Here is a 20,607-nt window from a genome sequence, read left to right on the forward strand (position 1 = left end):
ATGTTGACTGCAATGAATAATTTGGATTTCCTTATTTACAACTGTTCTCCATTTTGTCCGGTGAAATGGCATTAGGGTGAATTGAATTCCTGGCACCTACTGAGTGTGAAATTGTCATGTAGGTGTAAAGGAACACAGGAATGCACTGCAGCTGTTCTGAGTCTTAGAGGAATCTCAGGATCTAGTTCATTGGTATGTAACAAGAGCTGGTATTTGTAGAGATTGTTTATGCGAGTCTCCGTAAAAGGACGGATTTGAATTTGTGTTAAATGCAATGTTGACAGCAGTAGTAAACCCGTTTTATGGACAATGTGCTTAAACATATAAAGTTTACAAGAGTGTCCAGTAGATATCACTAGAGTGACAATGGTGACATTATTTTAGCAAATTATACTGATCTGAGAACACAAAGAACAGTACAGCACAGTACAGGGACTTCAAACCACCATGTTGTACCGACCCTTTAACCTACTTTAAGATCAATTTAACCATTCCCTCCCACGTTGCCCTCCATTTTTGCCCTTAATGTATTAGCTTCTGCCATCACTTTCGGCATACTTCTGTCTGTGTAAAAATACCTACATTTGAATCTGCCCCCTCTAATACTTTCCTCAAGCACCTTAAAGTTATGTCCCCTCATATTAGCCAATTCTGCTCTGGGAACAAAGTTTCTGACTGTCTACTCTATGCCTCTTATCATCTTGTACACTTCTATCAAGTCACCTCTCATCTTCCTCCTCTCCGACGAGAAAAGCCCTAACTTGCTCAGCCTGTTCATAAGGCATGCTCTCTAATCCAGGGAGCATCCAGGTTAATATTCTCTGCATACTCTTTAAAGGTTTCATATCCTTCCTATAGTGATGCGGACCAGAATTGAACACAATATTCCAAGTGTGGTCTAACCAGAGTTTTCAACTGAATCTCCCAACTAATGGAGGCCAACAAACACACCAGCACCTACATCATACACCGATTGACCAAATTGCACTGCAACTTTGGATGTATGAAAGTGACCCCCAAGATTCCTCTGTTCTCCCATGTTGTTAAGAATCTTGCCATTAGCACTGTATTTTATTTTCAAGTTTGAACTTCCAAAGTGCATCACTTCACACTTTCCCAGATTGAAGTCCATCTGCTACTTCTCAAGTCAGCTCTGCAACCTGACAATGTCCCATTTTAACCTATAGCAACCCTTTACACTATCCACATCACCAACCACCTTCACGTCATTTGCAAATATACTAATCCTACATTCCTCTTCTTCCTTCAAATCATTATAAAAATCCCAGAGCGGGGTTCCCAGAACAAATCTCTGCAGAACATCACTGGTCACCTACTTCAGGCAGAATACATTCCATACACTACCACCCTCTGCCTTCTGTAGGTAAAGTAATTCTGAATCCATGCAGCCAAGTTTCCCTGGATCCCATGCCTCTTAACTTTCTGAATGAACCTACCGTAGGGATCCTTATCAAATGCCTTCTTATAATCCACATATACCATATCCACTGATGTGCCTTTATCAATTTGTTGTGTCACTTCTTCAAAGAATTCAGTCATGCTCCAGCATGACCTAGCACTTACAAAGCCATGTTGACTATCCCAAATCAGATGGTGCTTCTTCAAATGCTTGTAAATCCTTTTCTCTTAAGAATCTTTTCCAGTTGTTTGCCCACCACTGGTGAAGGCTTGTTAGTCTATAATTTCCCTGTTACCTTTCTTGAATAAAAGAATAACACTTGTCACTCTCTAATCTTCTGGTGGGCTGGCTGCTGGTGTAGTGGCATTAACACTGGACTTCGAGGCGGATGGTGCTGAGTTCAAATCCGGCCAGGTCCCAACCTGGGCAGCAGTATTACTCACGTGGAAGAAAGGCTTGGCAATCCACTTCCATGTCTTGCCACGAAAACCCTATGGACAACTACGCTACCCTATTGGTCTCCATGAGTCAATGGCACTCAGCAGCAATCTTCTGGTACTCCTGTTGCCAGTGAGGACACTAAGATCATCGCCAAAGGCATAACAATCTCTTACCTTGCTTCCCATAGTAACCTGGGGTATATCCTATCCAGCTCTGGAAACTTACCTATCTTAATGTTCTTCAAAGTTCCGGCACATTCTCTTCCTTAATGTTGATGTGTTCCAGCATTTCAGCCCATTCTACACTGACGTCACGTTCGCCAGGGACCAAGATTTTATTTGAGATTCACTTTAGGAACAGCTTTTTCCCCTCTGCCATCAGATTTCTGAACAGTCCATGAACCCATGACCATTGCCTCATTATTACTCTGTTGCACTATTTATTTATTTTGTAACTTGTAGTAATTTCTATATCTTGCTCTGTACCGCTGTTGGAAAATCACAAATTTCTTGGACATATTTTCAGCGGTATTAAATCTGTTTCTATAACCCTCATATTCTTGCATATCTCTGATGCTTCTATGTATTTCCTGGAACTCCTGCTGATGGTTAAGAAGTCTTCAGTATACCCACAATAAAGTGATCACCCCATTTTTTTTGTTCCTTAAGTGCTTTCCTTGTGGCCATATTTGTAGAGCTTTTGAGGATATTCTCCCTCATTACCACCATAAAGGATTCCTTAAGCAACAGTAGAAAGCTAGTTCCACCTTTATATCCAACCCTGTCATGCCTGAAATTTCTCTATTCTGGAATGTTGAGTTGTCTGTCCTGCCCTTTATTCAAGCATGTCTCTATGATAATGATGATATCACATTTCCACTTGGAGATCTAACATCATTTGCCTTACTAGGCTGACTTCTTGCAGTAAAGTAGGCACAATTAAGCTTTACTTTTCTCCCAGTGTTTAATCACACCCATGTCTGCTCTGTATACTGGCTTAGTTTACCTTCTAAATTTGAGTGTACCTCTTTCCCTCCCCCAAATAATTGTGTATGTACTCTGTGCTCTATTCTGCTATAAAATTAGTTTAATTCCTTTCCAGCAGCACTAGCAAATCTTGGAGGTTGGACCTATTGCAATGCACATGCAAACTGTCCAGCTTACACAAATCTTACCTTTCCCAGAAATAGTCCTAATGATGCAGAAATATAAAGTCTTCCTTCCTACATCCTCCCTTTAGCTGCATATTCATCTAACCTATCATCCTATTCCAATGCAAATAGAACATGAAGTAAGCCAGAGATAAACAACTGTAGAGGTCCTGTACTATATGTTGCAGAGCCCCATGTTTCTTTTAACCTTTATCATTAGTTCCAGTGTGTACCTCAATGTCAGGCTGTTTACCCTCCCTACTTCAAACTGTTCTGTAATATTCTTGATCCAGGCAACAGAGAGGAAACATACCATATGATTCACATCTCCTGGCACTATGCCCTTGAACTCTTTCTATGCCTTCCTTGTACAGCAGAGCCTACCTATGATGTTCAATTTTAGCACTGGCTATAATCCTCAGAGATTACCACACTGCTGCCATTTTCCAACACAGAGACTCTTTTATGGAGAGAAATGCACTCTGAAGTTTCTCCAGCTCTCTGCCTGTCTTTCCCTTGTGTGGTGGTTTCCCATTCTTTCTCAGGTTGCTTTTCTTTAAGTTGCTGGTGCCAAACTCTTTTTTTAAAAAAAAGAAAAATGTATGCTATCCTTGCAACTTTCAGTCTCGTGGATATATGGTAGTGTCAGCAGTTGAGAGCCAGAAGCACTTCCTGGAGGTGTAGTCAACGCAATCTGCAAAGAACACAGAGTAACTTCCATATGCATCAACCTCTAAAACAGTTGTGACTTATTTCTCCTGCCATCTATATACTAAAGTTCTCATGCTCTGTTTGTCTGTTTGTGACCTCCAATTAGCCCAAACGGTGCATTACAGCGGCACTTTTTTTGACTAAATCGACTTAAAATGTGCTAACTTACAGAAAGCATGCAAAGTTCAGGGTTATATATTCGTATAAAATTGCTCACTCGTCAATCAACAGGCCCCGCTTTCCATAACCCGAGCTGATTCCATCTTCCATGGAAACTGCGACGTCACACCACCAGCCTCAGTAGCGCTCACTATGCTCACAGCAGCGACACCAACCGCAGCAAAAGGGCAGGGCTATCACGTCCGTTTAGGAGAGTGCCAACCACATCATCAAGAAAAATCAGCATCCTGGAGGCTTTGGTGTTACTGCTTCATATCTTCTATTAAGCATTAGGGTTAAAAAAAATATGGATAGCCTAATTATGTCACGTGGAAAGAGAAGGGGGACATTATGGTCAAGAGATGACGCCAAATATCGTCAGGAAGTGGCAAGGAGAGGGAGAGAACAACAATCGGATCAAGCCAGGGCCGCACAACTCCAGGATCAAAGAGTCAGGACGAAAAAGATGAGAGAAGAAGAGACAGAGGAGGACAGGCATCACATCTCCAAGATGACAACAATAGGCACAGAAGGAGGAGAGAACAAGAATCCGATCAGGCCAGGGCCGCACGACTCCAGGATCAGAGAGAAAGAACAAATGGTAGAGGAAGTGAAGAGACAAAGGATGAAAGGGCTGCACGTCTCCAGAATGACAAAAACAGGCAGAGGAGGAGAGGGGAAGAGACAGAGGAGAAAAGGAAAGATCAACTTGAGAATATGCGGCAAAGAGTACCCTATTGAATAATGAGCAAAAAGAAGTATATGAATATTTGTGCAACTGCTTGAAGGGTGGCAGATCAACCAGAAATGTTGTCATCAAAAGTGTCCCTCATTAAATGAGGAGGAGCTATATTTGTCTTGCTGTGCATCTTTTTTCTTGAATAAACTGAGTTTTTCTTCTTTAATTTCCAAAGCACATCACATCAGACTGCACTGCCTTTCTTTCAAAGGGTGCCCCAACGGGTCACCCGGTTGTCTAGTACCTGTTAATATTAGGAAGTATAATCTAATCTATTCCCACACTTCGCATGGACCATTTAAAAGAAATTAAAAATATTCACCAACTGCTTACCTGACATGCCAAATGGTTAACAAAGGCCAGGGCTGAGAGAATATGACAGACCTTCATCACCAAAGTCCACACCTTGTGAGCACCATACCCCAAGATCTGCTCCTCTTTGCTGTTTAGCTGTAGCCACCATTAATGTCAGGAAGGACCATGACTGCTGAATTTTCGGCAGAGTATTAAGTGTGGTATAGCATCTCTTTATTCCATGCTGATTTCATTGTCTTGTGCATGGTGTATTGTATATTTTAGCTTTGTTGAATTGGACCCTAATGCATTCCCTTGGCCTTGAGGGTATAAAATAAAATAAGGTATAATTCTCCTGCTGATGATGTCTCTCAGTACTTCAAAGATGCCTGGTTTTGAGCTACAAGACATTCTGAAGCTATTTCCTTTAACCCAACTGTAGTGGATTGTCTTCCTATCTGTGAAGCCTGAACTGCCTCCACTTGCACAAGTCGACCGGCAGCAAAGTCACTGTCACGATCTGTTGCAGACTGAGTTCAATGGATGTTGTTCTCCGTGACTCTGCCAGTTCAGCCAATGATGGTGCTTTGCTAATGTATTTTGAAGTCACCTACTGAGAGTATATTCCATTTCTTCAGTTTTCTCAGTATTTCAAAATATTTTTTTCAGGTGAAATCATCTTTTGAAGGAGGGTGGATTGTGATAAAAAGCAGAAGATTTTTCTGCCTATATTTGACTTGATGCTATGAGACTCAGTTTAGGGTCTGAGGTCCAATGATCCTCTATGCAATGGATGGAAAGTATCAATGACTGTACAACTGTAGATTTTTCCATGTATTATTGAGCTAGACAGCAGGGCAACTGGAAATGAAGGCAACATGGAAAGAACCAGATGCTGGATTCTGGTGCAGCAAACAATCTGCTGGAGGAGCTCAGCAGGTCAAGTAGCATCTGTAGCAAAAAGGGAATTGTCAAAAGTACAAAAGACCACCCAGTCTGTCCAGTTTTCATATATTCTTCATGTGTTTATGTATGTGGTTATATACAGCTGGGTGACTTATAAGACTGTTTTGGAAAGCAGTTAAGAGTTACCCACATGGCTGTGTGTCTGGACTCACAGATGAACCAAATTTGTTTGGGGGCCAAATTTCCTTCTATGGACATTTGTGAAGCAGCTGCTTCTTTACAAAATTCAGTATCTTAAATCATCAAATTATGTAATTAACTGAGTTTAAATATTCCACTGCCTTGTGCAAAACATTTGTCCAAGCTGCTATTTGCTGGCCTTTCACTATCACAACGAATTGAGAGAGTTCATGGTTTCAGAAAGTCCTCACTTTCTGACTTTAGCTCTTACCTTGCTAGCTATAATATTGTTTGCACATTCAGCCCCAGTGATACATTTAGTTTTCCTGCAATATTTGTGGTGTGGTTATCATACATTGTACCTCTAGATCAACAGTGTTATTCAACAGAACCAACAGCTAATCAATCTGTTCTCTCTCATTGCAGCTGATTTTGGAGATTATGGGCAGTATGAGTCTCAGGATTTCCTCAGGGAATATGTCTTGTTCCCAATGGTAAGTATAGTGGAAAAATCACCCTATGAACAAGATTGGAGATAAATTATATTGATCATAAATTCTGGAAGTGTGAGATTTGTGAGATATGTGTTGAAGATCCCTCCCTGCATAGCCTTTTTTAAATTTAGAGGATATGTTCATCTTTGTAAATGGTTCAGCCCACTTTACACAGAAACACCAACTCCAACTGGATGCACTCTTGAACTTTCAGCTTCAATGAGATTCCTCATGCTAGGCTCATTCAGAAACCCAGGAGGCATGGGGTCCAGAGAAACTTGGTAGCATGGATTCAGAATTGGCCTGCCCAAAGAAGGCAGAGGGTAGTAGTAGATGGAGTGTGTTCTGCCTAGAGGTCTGTGACCGGTAGTGTTCCACAGTGATCTGTTCTGGAATTCCTGCTCTTTTGTGATTTTTATATATAAATTCAATAAAAAGGTAAGTCAGTAGTTTTGCAGACGATATGAAAGTTGGCAGTTTTATGGATAGTGTAGAAGGTTGTTGCAGGTTACAACAGGACATTGACAAGATAAAGTGCTGGGCTGGTAAGTGGCAGATGTGGTTCAATCCAGAAAAGTGTGAAAGATCAAGCTTGAAGTGGCAGAATATAAAGTTGATGGCAGAATTCTTAGAAGTGTGGAGAAACAGAGGAATCTTGGGACTGAAGTCCATAGCTCCCTCAAAATTGCTATGCAGTTTGATAGGGTGGCTAAGAAGGCGTATGGTGTGTTGGCCTTGGTAGTTTCTGGGGGTTGAGTTCATGTATCATGAGGTACAGATGTAGCTCTATAAAGGTCTGGTTGAACCTCCCTTGGAAAATGGTGTTCTGGCCACCTCATTATAGGGAGGATGAGGAAGCTTTAGAGAGAGTGCTGAAGAGATTTACCAGGATGCTGCCTGGATGACAGAGTGCGTCTTACGAACATACGTTGAGTAAACTAGAGCTTATCCCTTTAGAGTGAAGGAGGATGAGAAGTGACTTTATGGAGGTGTACAAAATGCTAAGAGGCATAGACAGAGTGGACAATTAGCACCTTTTTTTCCAAGATGGCAGTGGCTAACCTGAGAAGACCTTTAAGGTGATTGGAGGGAAGTATGGGGGCGGGGTGTTAGCGGTAGGTCTTTGCATACAAGTTCATGGAATGCACTGCTGGGGTTGGTGGTAGATGCAGATATATCAGGGACATTTAAGAAAGTCTTAAATAGTCACAGATCTCCCCTCATTCTTTTACACTCCAGGGAATTGTCCTAACCTATTCAGCCTTTTCCTATAACTCAGGTGCTCAAGTCCCACGTACTTCTGTAAATTTTCTCTGCATTCTTTCAACCTTATTGATATACTTACTTAGGTAGATGACCAAAGCTGCACACAATACTCCAAATTAGGCCTCACCAATGTTGAATACAACTTCAGTCTAACATCCCAACTCCTGTACTCGGTACTTTGTTTTATGAAGGGCAAGGTTGCAAAAGCTCTCTTTTACAACACTATCTACCTGTGATACCACTTTCAATGAATAATAGAACTGTATTCTCATATCCCTCTGTCCTACCACATTCTTTAGTACCTTACAGTTCACTGTACTAGTCCTACCCTGGTTTGACCTCCCAAAGAGCAACACCTCAGACTTGATAGTCAAATAATATTGTGAAAACAATAGAAAAGGGAAAGAGAACTAAAAAAGTTAAGCCAATTTTTTGAGAATTGTTCAGAAATATCGTGTAATAGGATGAATATTATGTACATAGATTCTGTAAGGATATCAGGAGCAAATGGGTAGCCAGGATAAGAGTGTCTGCACTTAGGTGGAGGAGTTGTTGGAGCTGGGCACAATCACTTAGTTTAAGAACTACTTAGGTGTATGAATATGCAAAGCAAAGATGGATATGGACTTAATGCAGGCAAATGGAATTTGTGTAGGTGGGCGACAAGGTTAGCCTGGCTATGTGAGGTTAAGGTACCTGTTTCTGTGTTGTAAAGCTGAACAATAAAGCTTTGCTTGACTTTGAAGTATCTTCACTGGTTTAATATCACTATTTGTGTTAGTATCACCACTGTGTGCATTCAAAATTTTAGCACACGAGCCTGCTCACAGCCTAGTGGTTGATCAGTAACTTCCAAGACTATAAAAGCATATTGCATTCAAAGCCGTGCCATCTTGACTCTAGATGACTTGAATAGGTAACTAAATTATACAATGTACTACATAAAGCAAACATTGCCTCAAAGACGAGTCATGTTGCAGGGCTAGTAAGTTGTCTTAATGATAAAGCTCAAGTAATTGATTGCTACTTGGAAGGATCTGTCCTTGTATTGATATCAGACATCAGGAATCAACTGGTGATGTCCAGAGGCCAACCCACGCTCAGTAGGTATACATAATGTACACATACCTACCATATGGGCACTAACCATTAAGCACTGGCATTGCTTTGGCGTCACTGCCTGTGTACGTAGTGCAGGAGCGCACACTCACTTACACTAGCTCACACTAACTCCTTAAGATATTCAAAGGCATTGCTGTTATTGAATCGTCCAGCATCAATGTCTTTCCTTTAGACCACTATTGACCAGGAATACGACTGGACCAGCCACATAAATACAGTGGCTGCGAGAAGAGATTAAGATGGTTGATGCCCTGTGAGACCAACCTCCTGACACCCCAAGCCTTCTCCCTATCTACAATGCACAAGTCATGGATGTGATGTAATACTATCCACTTGCTAGAATGAATGATGTCATTCCGGAAATCAGGCCATTTCATTGCTACCCCATCCACCACGTCAAATATATGTTTATCAAAGGGTGGTTGAGATCCGGAGTTCATTGTCTACCAGGGTGCAGGGGAAAGAATAATCTATAGAGCTTCAAAGGAAGAATAGGATAACAAAATTTATAGGATTGCACCATTTAGAAATGGCATCGAATCACTGTGCTAAATGGGCTCCTGTCTTGTCAACTATTCTTTGAATTTATTTTCAAAGGATTTGAACTCAGGTGGCAAATGAATAAATTATTGGATATTCCCTAACTGGCTGTTGTCCATTCAGTCATACAACTCTCTTGCATGTTCTGTTTTATTATCAGTAGAGAATACTTTTTTGTGACTTGCAATGCATTTTTAAATGTCATGCAAGCAATTCCCCATTTTGATATTTGGGCATTGATTCTTGATTGAATTGGAAATCTTTTTACTGAAGTGTCCAAAATCAGAAAAAAAGCATTGTGTTTAAGATGAGTTCTGTTTTATAGCACTGAATCTCAAATCTCAAATCTCAAAGCTGAAAATGGAGGCAACCAAATTAAAGGGGTGCTTGACATTGCAAACATGTGGTAAAGGTGTTGGGATCAGGCTGATGAAGGATGCAAATTAAAAGTAGTTTATCTATTAAAAGCAGTGACTGAGCCCAACTTTAGGTGTTGATTGAAACCAAATTGGGAGTTATTATTTAACTCATATGCAAGTAGATTTGTTGTCTTTATTTAATATCTGCATTACATATAGTAACAGCATAAATTTGTTGTAGGAACCAAGTCAAAGAAGAACTTAAAGCAATGGGGAAAGAGCAGGTGGCTGGAACTAGTTAGTCTCAAAGAGCCAGTCTAGTCATGACATGCCAACTGGCTTTTCCTGTTCTTTGCTGTTGTAAGATTTGGTTATATGCAATACATACTAAGCACATTTTCCCAATTCTGGCGAGAAACCCATTAGTTAATGGGTCAGAACCTTGTGAACAAAAATGCATGCTAAATGTTGGACAGGAAAAACAAATCACAACATTGTTTACTGCAATAGTGTTTTTTAAAGTTTAAAAAAAGTTTCATTTGGAAACTATGTAGCTTGCAAATAAATGTACTTGCAAATAAATAAATTCTCTTGAACTTCCCACAATATGAACTTTTAATATTGCCATTCTTTCTCACCACATCTGAACAACTCACGTGAAACCTTGCATATGTACAAGTATTGCAAATGGAAGATTTATCAATATGAGAAACAGCACAGCATGTAAAATCAGTGCAATGTTAAAAGCTCCATGTTGTTTTTCACTGGTGAAAATTAAATATAACCGTTGTTTCTGTGTTGCCATTAACATTTTAGGCCAGTGGAGCAGACAAACACACCAGCTGATTTCCCATGCCTTGTGCTCCAGAGCTGCCTTTGATGTTTGCTTCTGTCAGTGAAATATGCTAAAACCTGATCCAAAATAATACAAAGGCAGCACTTCATGCCTGCAGGCAGCTCTACACCTGAAGGGTGCTATCTTTTGTTTCTGATTTCCATGCCAAGGCATGACTACACATTTGAAGTTATTTTTTTGTATGAACATCAAACACACTTGATTTCTTTCAGGGTGTTTTTTTCTTCTCTTTAAATCGGAAGAAAGTCTTTTTGACTTTGCAGGTGCAGTTGATCTAAACATTCTGAGGCCATGTCTCAAATTAAGCCCATTGGATAATTTCCCAACTGCAACCACTAGACCACAACTTTCTGCTGTAAGAGCTGTTATTATTTTTTTAATGTTTGAGGATGAGTTTCAAAGGTAGTTGCAAGCATCACTTGGGTACATACCAGTGATGTCAAAGCCACTTGAGAATAGTTAACTTTTCTAAATTCATCAGATTTATCAAATAAATCAGTTGACTCTATAACCCGAGAAATAGAGTGTTGCAAAGAGTGAGCTGTGAATACATTACATTACATAATTAGCCGGACACAGTTGCAACCTTTTTGTCATTGTTTAAGGCAATACAATGCCTAATCATGGGAAGGGCTGGGCATGGTTTGAAGGTAGCTCTTTTGAAAATAACCTTTGCCAGGTACCTGTTCAATTTGTTGCCTTGGAGAAACTGATGGTATGGCTTTAGTGATTTGTCCTGCTCCTAATTTGTGCTTTGTTGTTGGGAAACAGTTGGCAATGATGCACGTCCATTTGGTATTTGGATTGAGCGTGGCTTTAATAAGTCAAATTTTATTTTCTCTTCTAGTAGCTTCTTGGAATCCTAGAATATGCTGCTTTTCATTGGTTTTGTAGCACAAGTTCGCAAACCTCAAAATGTTGGCAGAATAGTAATTCTAATGTGCCCTGTTGATCTTTCTCTGAGATCTTGGAAAGGCAGCAGAATCTCTGGGGGAAAATCGTTGGGATATCTTGGCAGAACAAAAGATGAAGCAATGTGTGCTGGTGAAATCCAGTTGTAACCTTATTTCCTCCAGCGCCCATAAGTAGAAATGGGAAGCAGGGTTTAATATAACTCCTCTCCCTGCCCAAAGGAACTCAAAGTTTTGTTGTAAATAGAACTCATCAATGTCAGAGCCTCACTTGATGTAAGCAAAAAGTTAAATGCACTCTTGCCCAAGGAGACCCAAGCAACAATGATGACACTGAATTTCAACTTTATGTAATATGTATGCCGAATAGGGTGGAAGATTTATTCTTCTGTGATATGTTTACAGGACTGGACTCAGGATGAACGGATGTTGGAGGAAATGACGAGGAAGGTAGCAATGCAACACCAGGCCTACAGGTAAGAAGGTCTTCTGTGCAGCAGAATTTAGGCCAGATAACCAGGTACAGTGATTTATAAGACCTCAGTTTCTGATGGTTGTCACATCAGAATACTAAGAATAGATGCTGTGTTATAGTCTGATACCACTTTATAAATATTTGTAAGCATGCCCCTGTGCTTATTCATGAGACTGCTTTGGACAGATCCTTGCTTTCATTTTGTTTATTTTTAAATATCTTACTATCAGTGTATCAAAATTACTGCATTATAGAATATCCTAACCTTGAGCGTTGACCAGATTGGCAAGGTATAATTCTATTCTGTTTTCTAGGAGTGAATACCTTTGAAAAACTAATATTGGATCAAAACGCAGATGCACAGTTGAAATAAAAACAGAAAATGCTAGAATCAGTCAACAGGTCTGCCAGCATGTGTGCAATATGTGTTAAGAGTTACCTTTCAAGTTTAAGTTAAAAGATTCTGAACCTGAAACATCAATTCTGTTTCTTGTTCCACAAGTGCCATCTGACCTGCTTACTGTTTCCTGTATTTTATGGTATCATTTCATATTCCAGCATCTGCAGCTTTTTTGCCCCAGCAGTGAATCATTGTTTTAACACTATCAATTGACAGTGTTGATCGTGTAAAAACCGATGTAGACAAGAACCTAAACGCAAACAACAGGAATTCTGCAGATGCTGGAAATTCAAGCAACATACATCAAAGTTGCTGGTGAACGCAGCAGGCCAGGCAGCATCTATAGGAAGAGGCGCAGTCGATGTTTCAGGCCGAGACCCTTCGTCAGGACTAACTGAAGGAAGAGTGAGTAAGGGATTTGAAAGCTGGAGGGGGAGGGGGAGATGCAAAATGATAGGAGAAGACAGGAGGGGGAGGGATAGAGCCGAGAGCTGGACAGGTGATAGGCAAAAGGGGATACGAGAGGATCATGGGACAGGAGGTCCGGGAAGAAAGACGGGGGGGGTGACCCAGAGGATGGGCAAGAGGTATATTCAGAGGGACAGAGGGAGAAAAAGGAGAGTGAGAGAAAGAATGTGTGCATAAAAATGAGTAACAGCTGGGGTACGAGGGGGAGGTGGGGCCTAGCGGAAGTTAGAGAAGTCAATGTTCATGCCATCAGGTTGGAGGCTACCCAGACGGAATATAAGGTGTTGTTCCTCCAACCTGAGTGTGGCTTCATCTTTACAGTAGAGGAGGCCGTTTATAGACATGTCAGAATGGGAATGGGATGTGGAATTAAAATGTGTGGCCACTGGGAGATCCTGCTTTCTCTGGCGGACAGAGCGTAGATGTTCAGCAAAGTGGTCTCCCAGTCTGCGTCGGGTCTCACCAATATATAAAAGGCCACATCGGGAGCACCGGACGCAGTATATCACCCCAGTCGACTCACAGGTGAAGTGATGCCTCACCTGGAAGGACTGTTTGGGGCCCTGAATGGTGGTAAGGGAGGAAGTGTAAGGGCATGTGTAGCACTTGTTCCGCTTACACGGATAAGTGCCGGGAGGGAGATCAGTGGGGAGGGATGGGGGGGACGAATGGACAAGGGAGTTGTGTAGGGAGCGATCCCTGCGGAATGCAGAGAGAGGGGGGAGGGAAAGATGTGCTTAGTGGTGGGATCCCGTTGGAGGTGGCGGAAGTTACGGAGAATAATATGTTGGACCCGGAGGCTGGTGGGGTGGTAGGTGAGGACCAGGGGAACCCTATTCCTAGTGGGGTGGTGGGAGGATGGAGTGAGAGCAGATGTACGTGAAATGGAGGAGATGCGTTTAAGAGCAGAGTTGATAGTGGAGGAAGGGAAGCCCCTTTCTTTAAAAAATGAAGACATCTCCCTCGTCCTAGAATGAAAAGCCTCATCCTGAGAGCAGATGCGGCGGAGACAGAGGAATTGCGAGAAGGGGATGGCGTTTTTGCAAGAGACAGGGTGAGAAGAGGAATAGTCCAGATAGCTGTGAGAGTCAGTAGGCTTATAGTAGACATCAGTGGATAAGCTGTCTCCAGAGACAGAGACAGAAAGATCTAGAAAGGGGAGGAAGGTGTCGGAAATAGACCAGGTAAACTTGAGGGCAGGGTGAAAGTTGGAGGCAAAGTTAATAAAGTCAACGAGTTCTGCATGCGTGCAGGAAGCAGCGCCAATGCAGTCGTCGATATAGCGAAGGAAAAGTGGGGGACAGATACCAGAATAGGCACGGAACATAGATTGTTCCACAAACCCAACAAAAAGGCAGGCATAGCTAGGACCCATATGGGTGCCCATAGCTACACCTTTAGTTTGGAGGAAGTGGGAGAAGCCAAAGAAGAAATTATTGAGAGTAAGGACTAATTCCGCTAGACGGAGCAGAGTGGTGGTAGAGGGGAACTGATTAGGTCTGGAATCCAAAAAGAAGCGTAGAGCTTTGAGACCTTCCTGATGGGGGATGGAAGTATATAGGGACTGGACATCCATGGTGAAAATAAAGCGGTGGGGGCCAGGGAACTTAAAATCATCGAAAAGTTTAAGAGCGTGAGAAGTGTCACAAACATAGGTCGGAAGGGATTGAACAAGGGGTGATAAAACAGTGTCGAGGTATGCAGAAATGAGTTCGGTGGGGCAGGAGCAAGCTGAGACAATAGGTCGGCCAGGACAGGCAGGTTTGTGGATCTTGGGTAGGAGGTAGAAACGGGAAGTGCGGGGTGTGGGACCTATAAGGTTGGTAGCAGTGGATGGGAGATCCCCTGAGCGGATAAAGTCGTTGATAGTGTGGGAGACAATGGCCTGGTGCTCCTTGGTGGGGTCACGATCGAGGGGTAAATAAGAGGTAAATCCGCGAGTTGTCGCTGTGCCTCGGCAAGGTAGAGGTCAGTACGCCAGACTACAACAGCACCCCCTTTATCAGCGGGTTTAATAATAAGGTTAGGATTAGTGCAGAGGGAGTGGAGAGCAGAGCGTTCGGAAGGAGTGAGGTTGGAATGGGGACAAGGTGCGGTGAAGTCGAGACGGTTGATGTCCCGTCGGCAGTTGGCAATAAAGAGATCCAGAGCAGGCAGAAGACCAGAGCGGGGTGTCCATGAAGAAGAGGAGGGTTGAAGATGGGAGAAGGGGTCATCGGTGGGGGTGGAAGAGTCCTTGCCGAAGAAGTAGGCTCGGAGACGGAGACGGCGGAAGAAAAGTTCCGCATCGTGGCGAACACGGAACTCGCTGAGGTGTGGGCGAAGGGGGACAAACGTGAGGCCCTTACTGAGAACAGAGCGTTCTGCCTCCGACAGTTGAAGGTCGGAGGGGATGGTAAAGACCCGGCACGGATGAGAGCTGGGATCAGAGGGGGGAGGGGGGAGGCTGGGGGTGTCAGTGGAGAGGGGAGGGTTGGGGTGAGAGAAAGATGGAGCCTCTGAGGGCCCAGGAGCTGACGGTGGTATCTGAGGAAGACGGGGTTGCAGAGTGGTGGTGGGGGAAGGGGAGACGGGAGTCACAGCAGCAGCACATAAAGACCCGGCCTGGAGTTCAAGGCTGGAGTCGCAGTTGGTGGTTGCACAATCGCTGTGAAGGTGTCCATGGTCGTTGCTGGAGTCCATTTTAACACATTTTAATTCCACATCCCATTCCCATTCTGACATGTCTATCCACGGCCTCCTCTACTGTAAAGATGAAGCCACACTCAGGTTGGAGGAACAACACCTTATATTCCGTCTGGGTAGCCTCCAACCTGATGGCATGAACATTGACTTCTCTAACTTCCGCTAGGCCCCACCTCCCCCTCGTACCCCAGCTGTTACTCATTTTTATGCACACATTCTTTCTCTCACTCTCCTTTTTCTCCCTCTGTCCCTCTGAATATACCTCTTGCCTATCCTCTGGGTCATTCCCCCCCCCCCCCGTCTTTCTTCCCGGACCTCCTGTCCCATGATCCTCTCGTATCCCCTTTTGCCTATCACCTGTCCAGCTCTCGGCTCTATCCCTCCCCCTCCTGTCTTCTCCTATCATTTTGCATCTCCCCCTCCCCCTCCAGCTTTCAAATCCCTTACTCACTCTTTCTTCAGTTAGTCCTGACGAAGGGTCTCGGCCTGAAACGTCGACTGCGCCTCTTCCTATAGATGCTGCCTGGCCTGCTGCGTTCACCAGCAACTTTGATGTATGTTGCGTAGATAAGAACCTCTCTCTTTGAACCTCTCTTTTCTCTTTGAGAATTCTTTCTTCTTCAATTTTTTTTGATCTTCTCTGATATCTTATACTTTGAATTCCAAACACCATTGTTATTAAGGGTTTGTTGTCTTCTCTAGTGGGATGCCACCTGCAGAGGCAGAGTTGCTATATATCAAGGAGGTGGAACAACTTGAAGGCTTTGGGCAAGAAAGTTTTCCGGCCAAGGTAATCAGAAGCTAACTTAACTTCAGATGGAGTTTTTCTTATGTTTAAGCATTTTACTAGTGCATTGTAAATTTAGTTGCTGCTGTATTCAAACTACACTTCTCATGCGACTGATGCAATGCAAAAAAAAATCTGAAATAGAATTTAATATTCTGTATCAGTGAGGATTGATGTCCATTTTCAGAGTGATATAAAAACAGAATAAATGTTAGAAACCCTCAGCAGGCCAGACAGCATCTGTGGAAGAAGCTACAAAAAGGCGTAAAATTAGTCAGCTCCATCTTGGGTACTAGCCTCCATAGTACCTAAGACATCTTCAAGGAGCAGTGCCTCAAGAAGGTGATGTCTATTATTAAGGACCACCACCACCCAGGGCATGTCCCCTTCTCATTGTTACCATCAGGAAGGAGGTATAGAAGCCTGAGGGCACACACTCAGTGATTCAGGAACAATTTCTTCCCCTCTGCCATCCGATTCCTAAATGGACATTGAACCCATGAACACTACCTCTGTTTATTTTAAAAATATGTAAGTTCGGTTTTTGCACTACTTTTAGTCTATTCAATATACATATATATGCTTACTGTTAATGATTGATTCATTTTTCTTTCTATATTATCATGTATTGCATTGAACTGCTACTGCTAAGTTAACAAATTTGACAACACATACCAATGATAATAAACCTGATTCTGATTCTGCAAAGAAAAGCAGAGTTAATGTTTCAGACTGAGGTCCCTTCATCAGAGAAAGTGATTTGCTGTTTTCTATTCCAATTTTAGCAAAGGATCTTAGATCTGAAATGTTAAGTGTTTCTCTTTCCACAGATGCTGCCTGACCCACTGAGAGATTCTAGCATTTTCTGTTCCTCTTTCCAATTTTCAACAAACAATAATGCAGACACGTTGTAAGGAAAGCACTTACAGTGCTGCAGAGGGGAAAACCAGAAGATTTCAGAGGGGGTTCATTTCCATAAGGAACTATGCTATGGTCTACTGTTAATAGCTTTAAGATTTAAATGATTAAAGCATGCCATTCAATTATTTGGCTTTGGTTCCAAATGTAGTTATGAACTGCTCAATCTTTCTGTTGGGTAGTGGGTGATGGGGGAAGGAGAGAGGAATACCTACTTCTGCAAAAAAAAAGTTTATACTGAGGAAACAGAAGTAACTTGAAGCTGGTATCACCCAAGTGTATTGTAAAGGTTGTTACCGTTAGCATTATTATCATTTTAACAGTTACTTGAACAATTGTAAGAGCTTTAGTAATTCAAGAATGCTAAGTATGTCTTTTGAAATGTTAAGTACCATCCAGCAGCATTCCTTCTAGGATTCCAAAAAAATTAATTAGCTGGACCGGCATAATATCCAGAAGTTTAGTGAAGTGTTTTCAAGCTGCTTTATCCTGTACTTGCTCAGTTGCTAATTCTATATTTCAGTAGTAGTGAATCATATACGGCATAATTCTTTAGATTCAAGATCATTTTCATAATGCTTCCAAATTAATTATTGGGGAAATTTTTCAACCTGATTAGCAGGTATATAAGGTTAAAATGTAGACCATCCCTTTCCTGATCCATTTTTGTTGATTTTCCCATTCAAGCACTCCTGCTTTTAAGATTGGTCTTGGGTGAAGGGTTCATTAGAACTTGGATCCAGAAATGTATTTGGGATCTTGATGGTGTTTTAGAAAAGAACTGGATACTTGCCGTAGGGCACCTGCCAGGTAAATGTTGGGAATTCTGTGAGGCCCTTGAAGTTCAAAGTTCAAAGTAAATTTATTACAAAAATACATACAGTGGCATGCAAAAGTTTGGGCACCCTGGTCAAAATTTCTGTTACTGTGAATAGCTAAGCGAGTAAAAGATGAACTGATTTCCAAAAAGCATAAAGTCAAAGATGACACATTTCTTTAATATTTTAAGCAAGAAAACTTCTTATTTTCATCTTTTACAGTTTCAAAATAACAAAAAAGGAAAAGGGCCCGAAGCAGAAATTTGGGCACCCTGCATGGCAGTACTTAGTAACACCCCCTTTGGCAAGTATCACAGCTTGTAAACGCTTTTTGTAGCCAGCTAAGAGTCTTTCAATTCTTGTTTGGGGGATTTTCACCCATTTTTCCTTGCAAAAGGCTTCTAGTTCTATGAGATTCTTGGCTGTCTTGCATGCACTGCTCTTTTGAGGTCTATCCACAGATTCTCGATGATGTTTAGGTCGGGGGACTGTGAGGGCCATGGCAAAACCTTCAGCTTGCGCCTCCTGAGGTAGTCCATTGTGGATTTTGAGGTGTGTTTAGGATCATTATCCTGTTGTAGAAGCCATCCTCTTTTCATCTTTGGCTTTTTTACAGACGGTGTGATGTTTGCTTCCAGAATTTGCTGGTATTTAATTAAACTCATTCTTCCCTCTACCAGTAAATGTTCCCCATGCCACTGGCTGCAACACAAGCCCAAAGCATAATCGATCCACCCCCATGCTTAACAGTTGGAGAGAGGTTCTTTTCATGAAATTCTGCACCCTTTTTTCTCCAAACATACCTTTGCTCATTGTGGCCATAAAGTTCTAGTCAAAAGGTTCAAAGGAACATCTAAACAAGCCTGATGCATTTTGGAAACAAGTCCTGTGGACTGATGAACTTAAAATAGAACTTCTTGCCCGCAATGAGTAAAGATATGTTTGGAGATTAAATAACAGCAGATTCAATTAAATACCAGTAAATTCTGGAAGCAAACATCACACCGTCAGTAAAAAAGCCAAAGATGAGAAGAGGATGGCTTCTACAACAGGATAATGAACCTAAACATACCTCAAAATCCACAATGGACCACTTCAAGAGGTGCAAGCTGAAGGTTTTGCCATGGTCCTCACAGTCCCCTGACCTAAACATCATCGAGAATCTGTGGATCGACCTCAGAAGAGCAGTGCATGCAAGACGGCCCAAGAATCTCACAGAACCAGAAGCCTTTTGCAAGGAAGAATGGGTGGAAATCCCCCAAACAAGAACTGAAAGACGTTTAGCTGGCTACAGAACGCGTTTACAAGCTGTGATACTTGCCAAAGGGGGTGTTACTAAGTACTGCCATGCAGGGTGCCCAAACTTTTGCTTCAGGCCCTTTTCCTTTTCTGTTATTTTAGAACTGTAAAAGATGGAAATAAAAAGTTTTCTTGCTTAAAATATTAAAGAAATGTGTCATCTTTGACTATATGCCTTTTGGAAATCAGTTCATCTTTTACTCGCTTAGCTATTCACAGTAACAGAAATTTTGACCAGGGGTGCCGAAACCTTTGCCTGCCACTGTATATCACCACATACAACCTTCAGATTAATTTTCTTGGAGGCATTCATAGTAACTACAAAGATACAAAAGAAAACCCAAACAAAATGAGTGAGTGAGAGAGAGAGAAAAAAAAGAAAAATATGAATAAATTTCAAGGACATGAATTGAAGAGTCCTTGAATATGAGTCGCAAGATTGTGGGAACAGTGCAGTGTTGGGAAAGTGGTTATCGCCTTTGGTTCAGGAGCCTAATGATTAAGAGGTAATAACTGTTCCTGAACCTGGTGGTGTGAGCCCTGACACTCCTGTACCTCCTTCCTGAAGGTAGCAGCAAGAAGAGAGCATGACCTGGTTGGTGGGGGTCCTTGTTGATGGATGCTGTTATCCTGCTTTACTGTGACTGGGCTGTACCCATTTCTTTTTGTCAGATTGTCTGGCATTAGTGTCTCCACACCAGGCTGTGATGCAACCGGTCAATATATCCTCCACCGCATATCTATAGAAATTTGTTAGGAGTTTTAGATGTCATGCTGAATCTTTGCAAACCCGTTAGGAAGTAGTGGTACCACTGTACTTACTTTGTAATGACACTTACATGCTGAACCCAGACCTACCCTCTGAAATGGTAACAATGAAGAATTTAAAGTTGTTGACCCTCTTCCACCTCTAATTCCACAATGAGCACTGTGTCATGGACCTCCGGTTTCCTTCTCCTGTAGTCAATGCTGACTTGTCTTGTTGACGTTGAGTGAGAAGTTGTTGTGGTACCACTCAGCCAGGTTGTCAATCTCCCTCCTATATGCAGCAAACCTAAATATGGCATTAGAGCTGTGCTTCACCTCACAGTTGTAAGTATAAAGCGAGTAGAGCAGGGGGGTAAGCACACAGCCTGGTGGTGCACCTGCGCTGATGGATATTGTGCAGGCCATGTTGTTGCCGATCTGAACTGACTGGGATCTACAAGT

At 42.2% G+C, this 20,607-nt stretch overlaps 1 protein-coding gene across 4 annotated transcripts in view; it reads left to right on the plus strand.

Annotated features, from left to right (window-relative positions):
- The window catches only part of LOC134350514 (tyrosine-protein phosphatase non-receptor type 14-like), a 263,210-nt gene that overhangs the window by 196,913 nt on the left and 45,690 nt on the right, over positions 1-20,607 (plus strand). For all 4 annotated transcript variants that reach the window (XM_063055788.1, XM_063055789.1, XM_063055787.1 and 1 more), the window contains 3 exons: positions 6,427-6,494; positions 11,954-12,024; positions 16,279-16,366. In XM_063055788.1, the coding sequence (XP_062911858.1) occupies positions 6,427-6,494; positions 11,954-12,024; positions 16,279-16,366 (227 nt within the window). The remainder of the gene's footprint in view (positions 1-6,426; positions 6,495-11,953; positions 12,025-16,278; positions 16,367-20,607) is intronic.

The sequence above is a fragment of the Mobula hypostoma genome, chromosome 8 (assembly GCF_963921235.1).
Source record: "Mobula hypostoma chromosome 8, sMobHyp1.1, whole genome shotgun sequence".
NCBI classification, from domain to species: Eukaryota; Metazoa; Chordata; class Chondrichthyes; order Myliobatiformes; family Myliobatidae; genus Mobula; species Mobula hypostoma.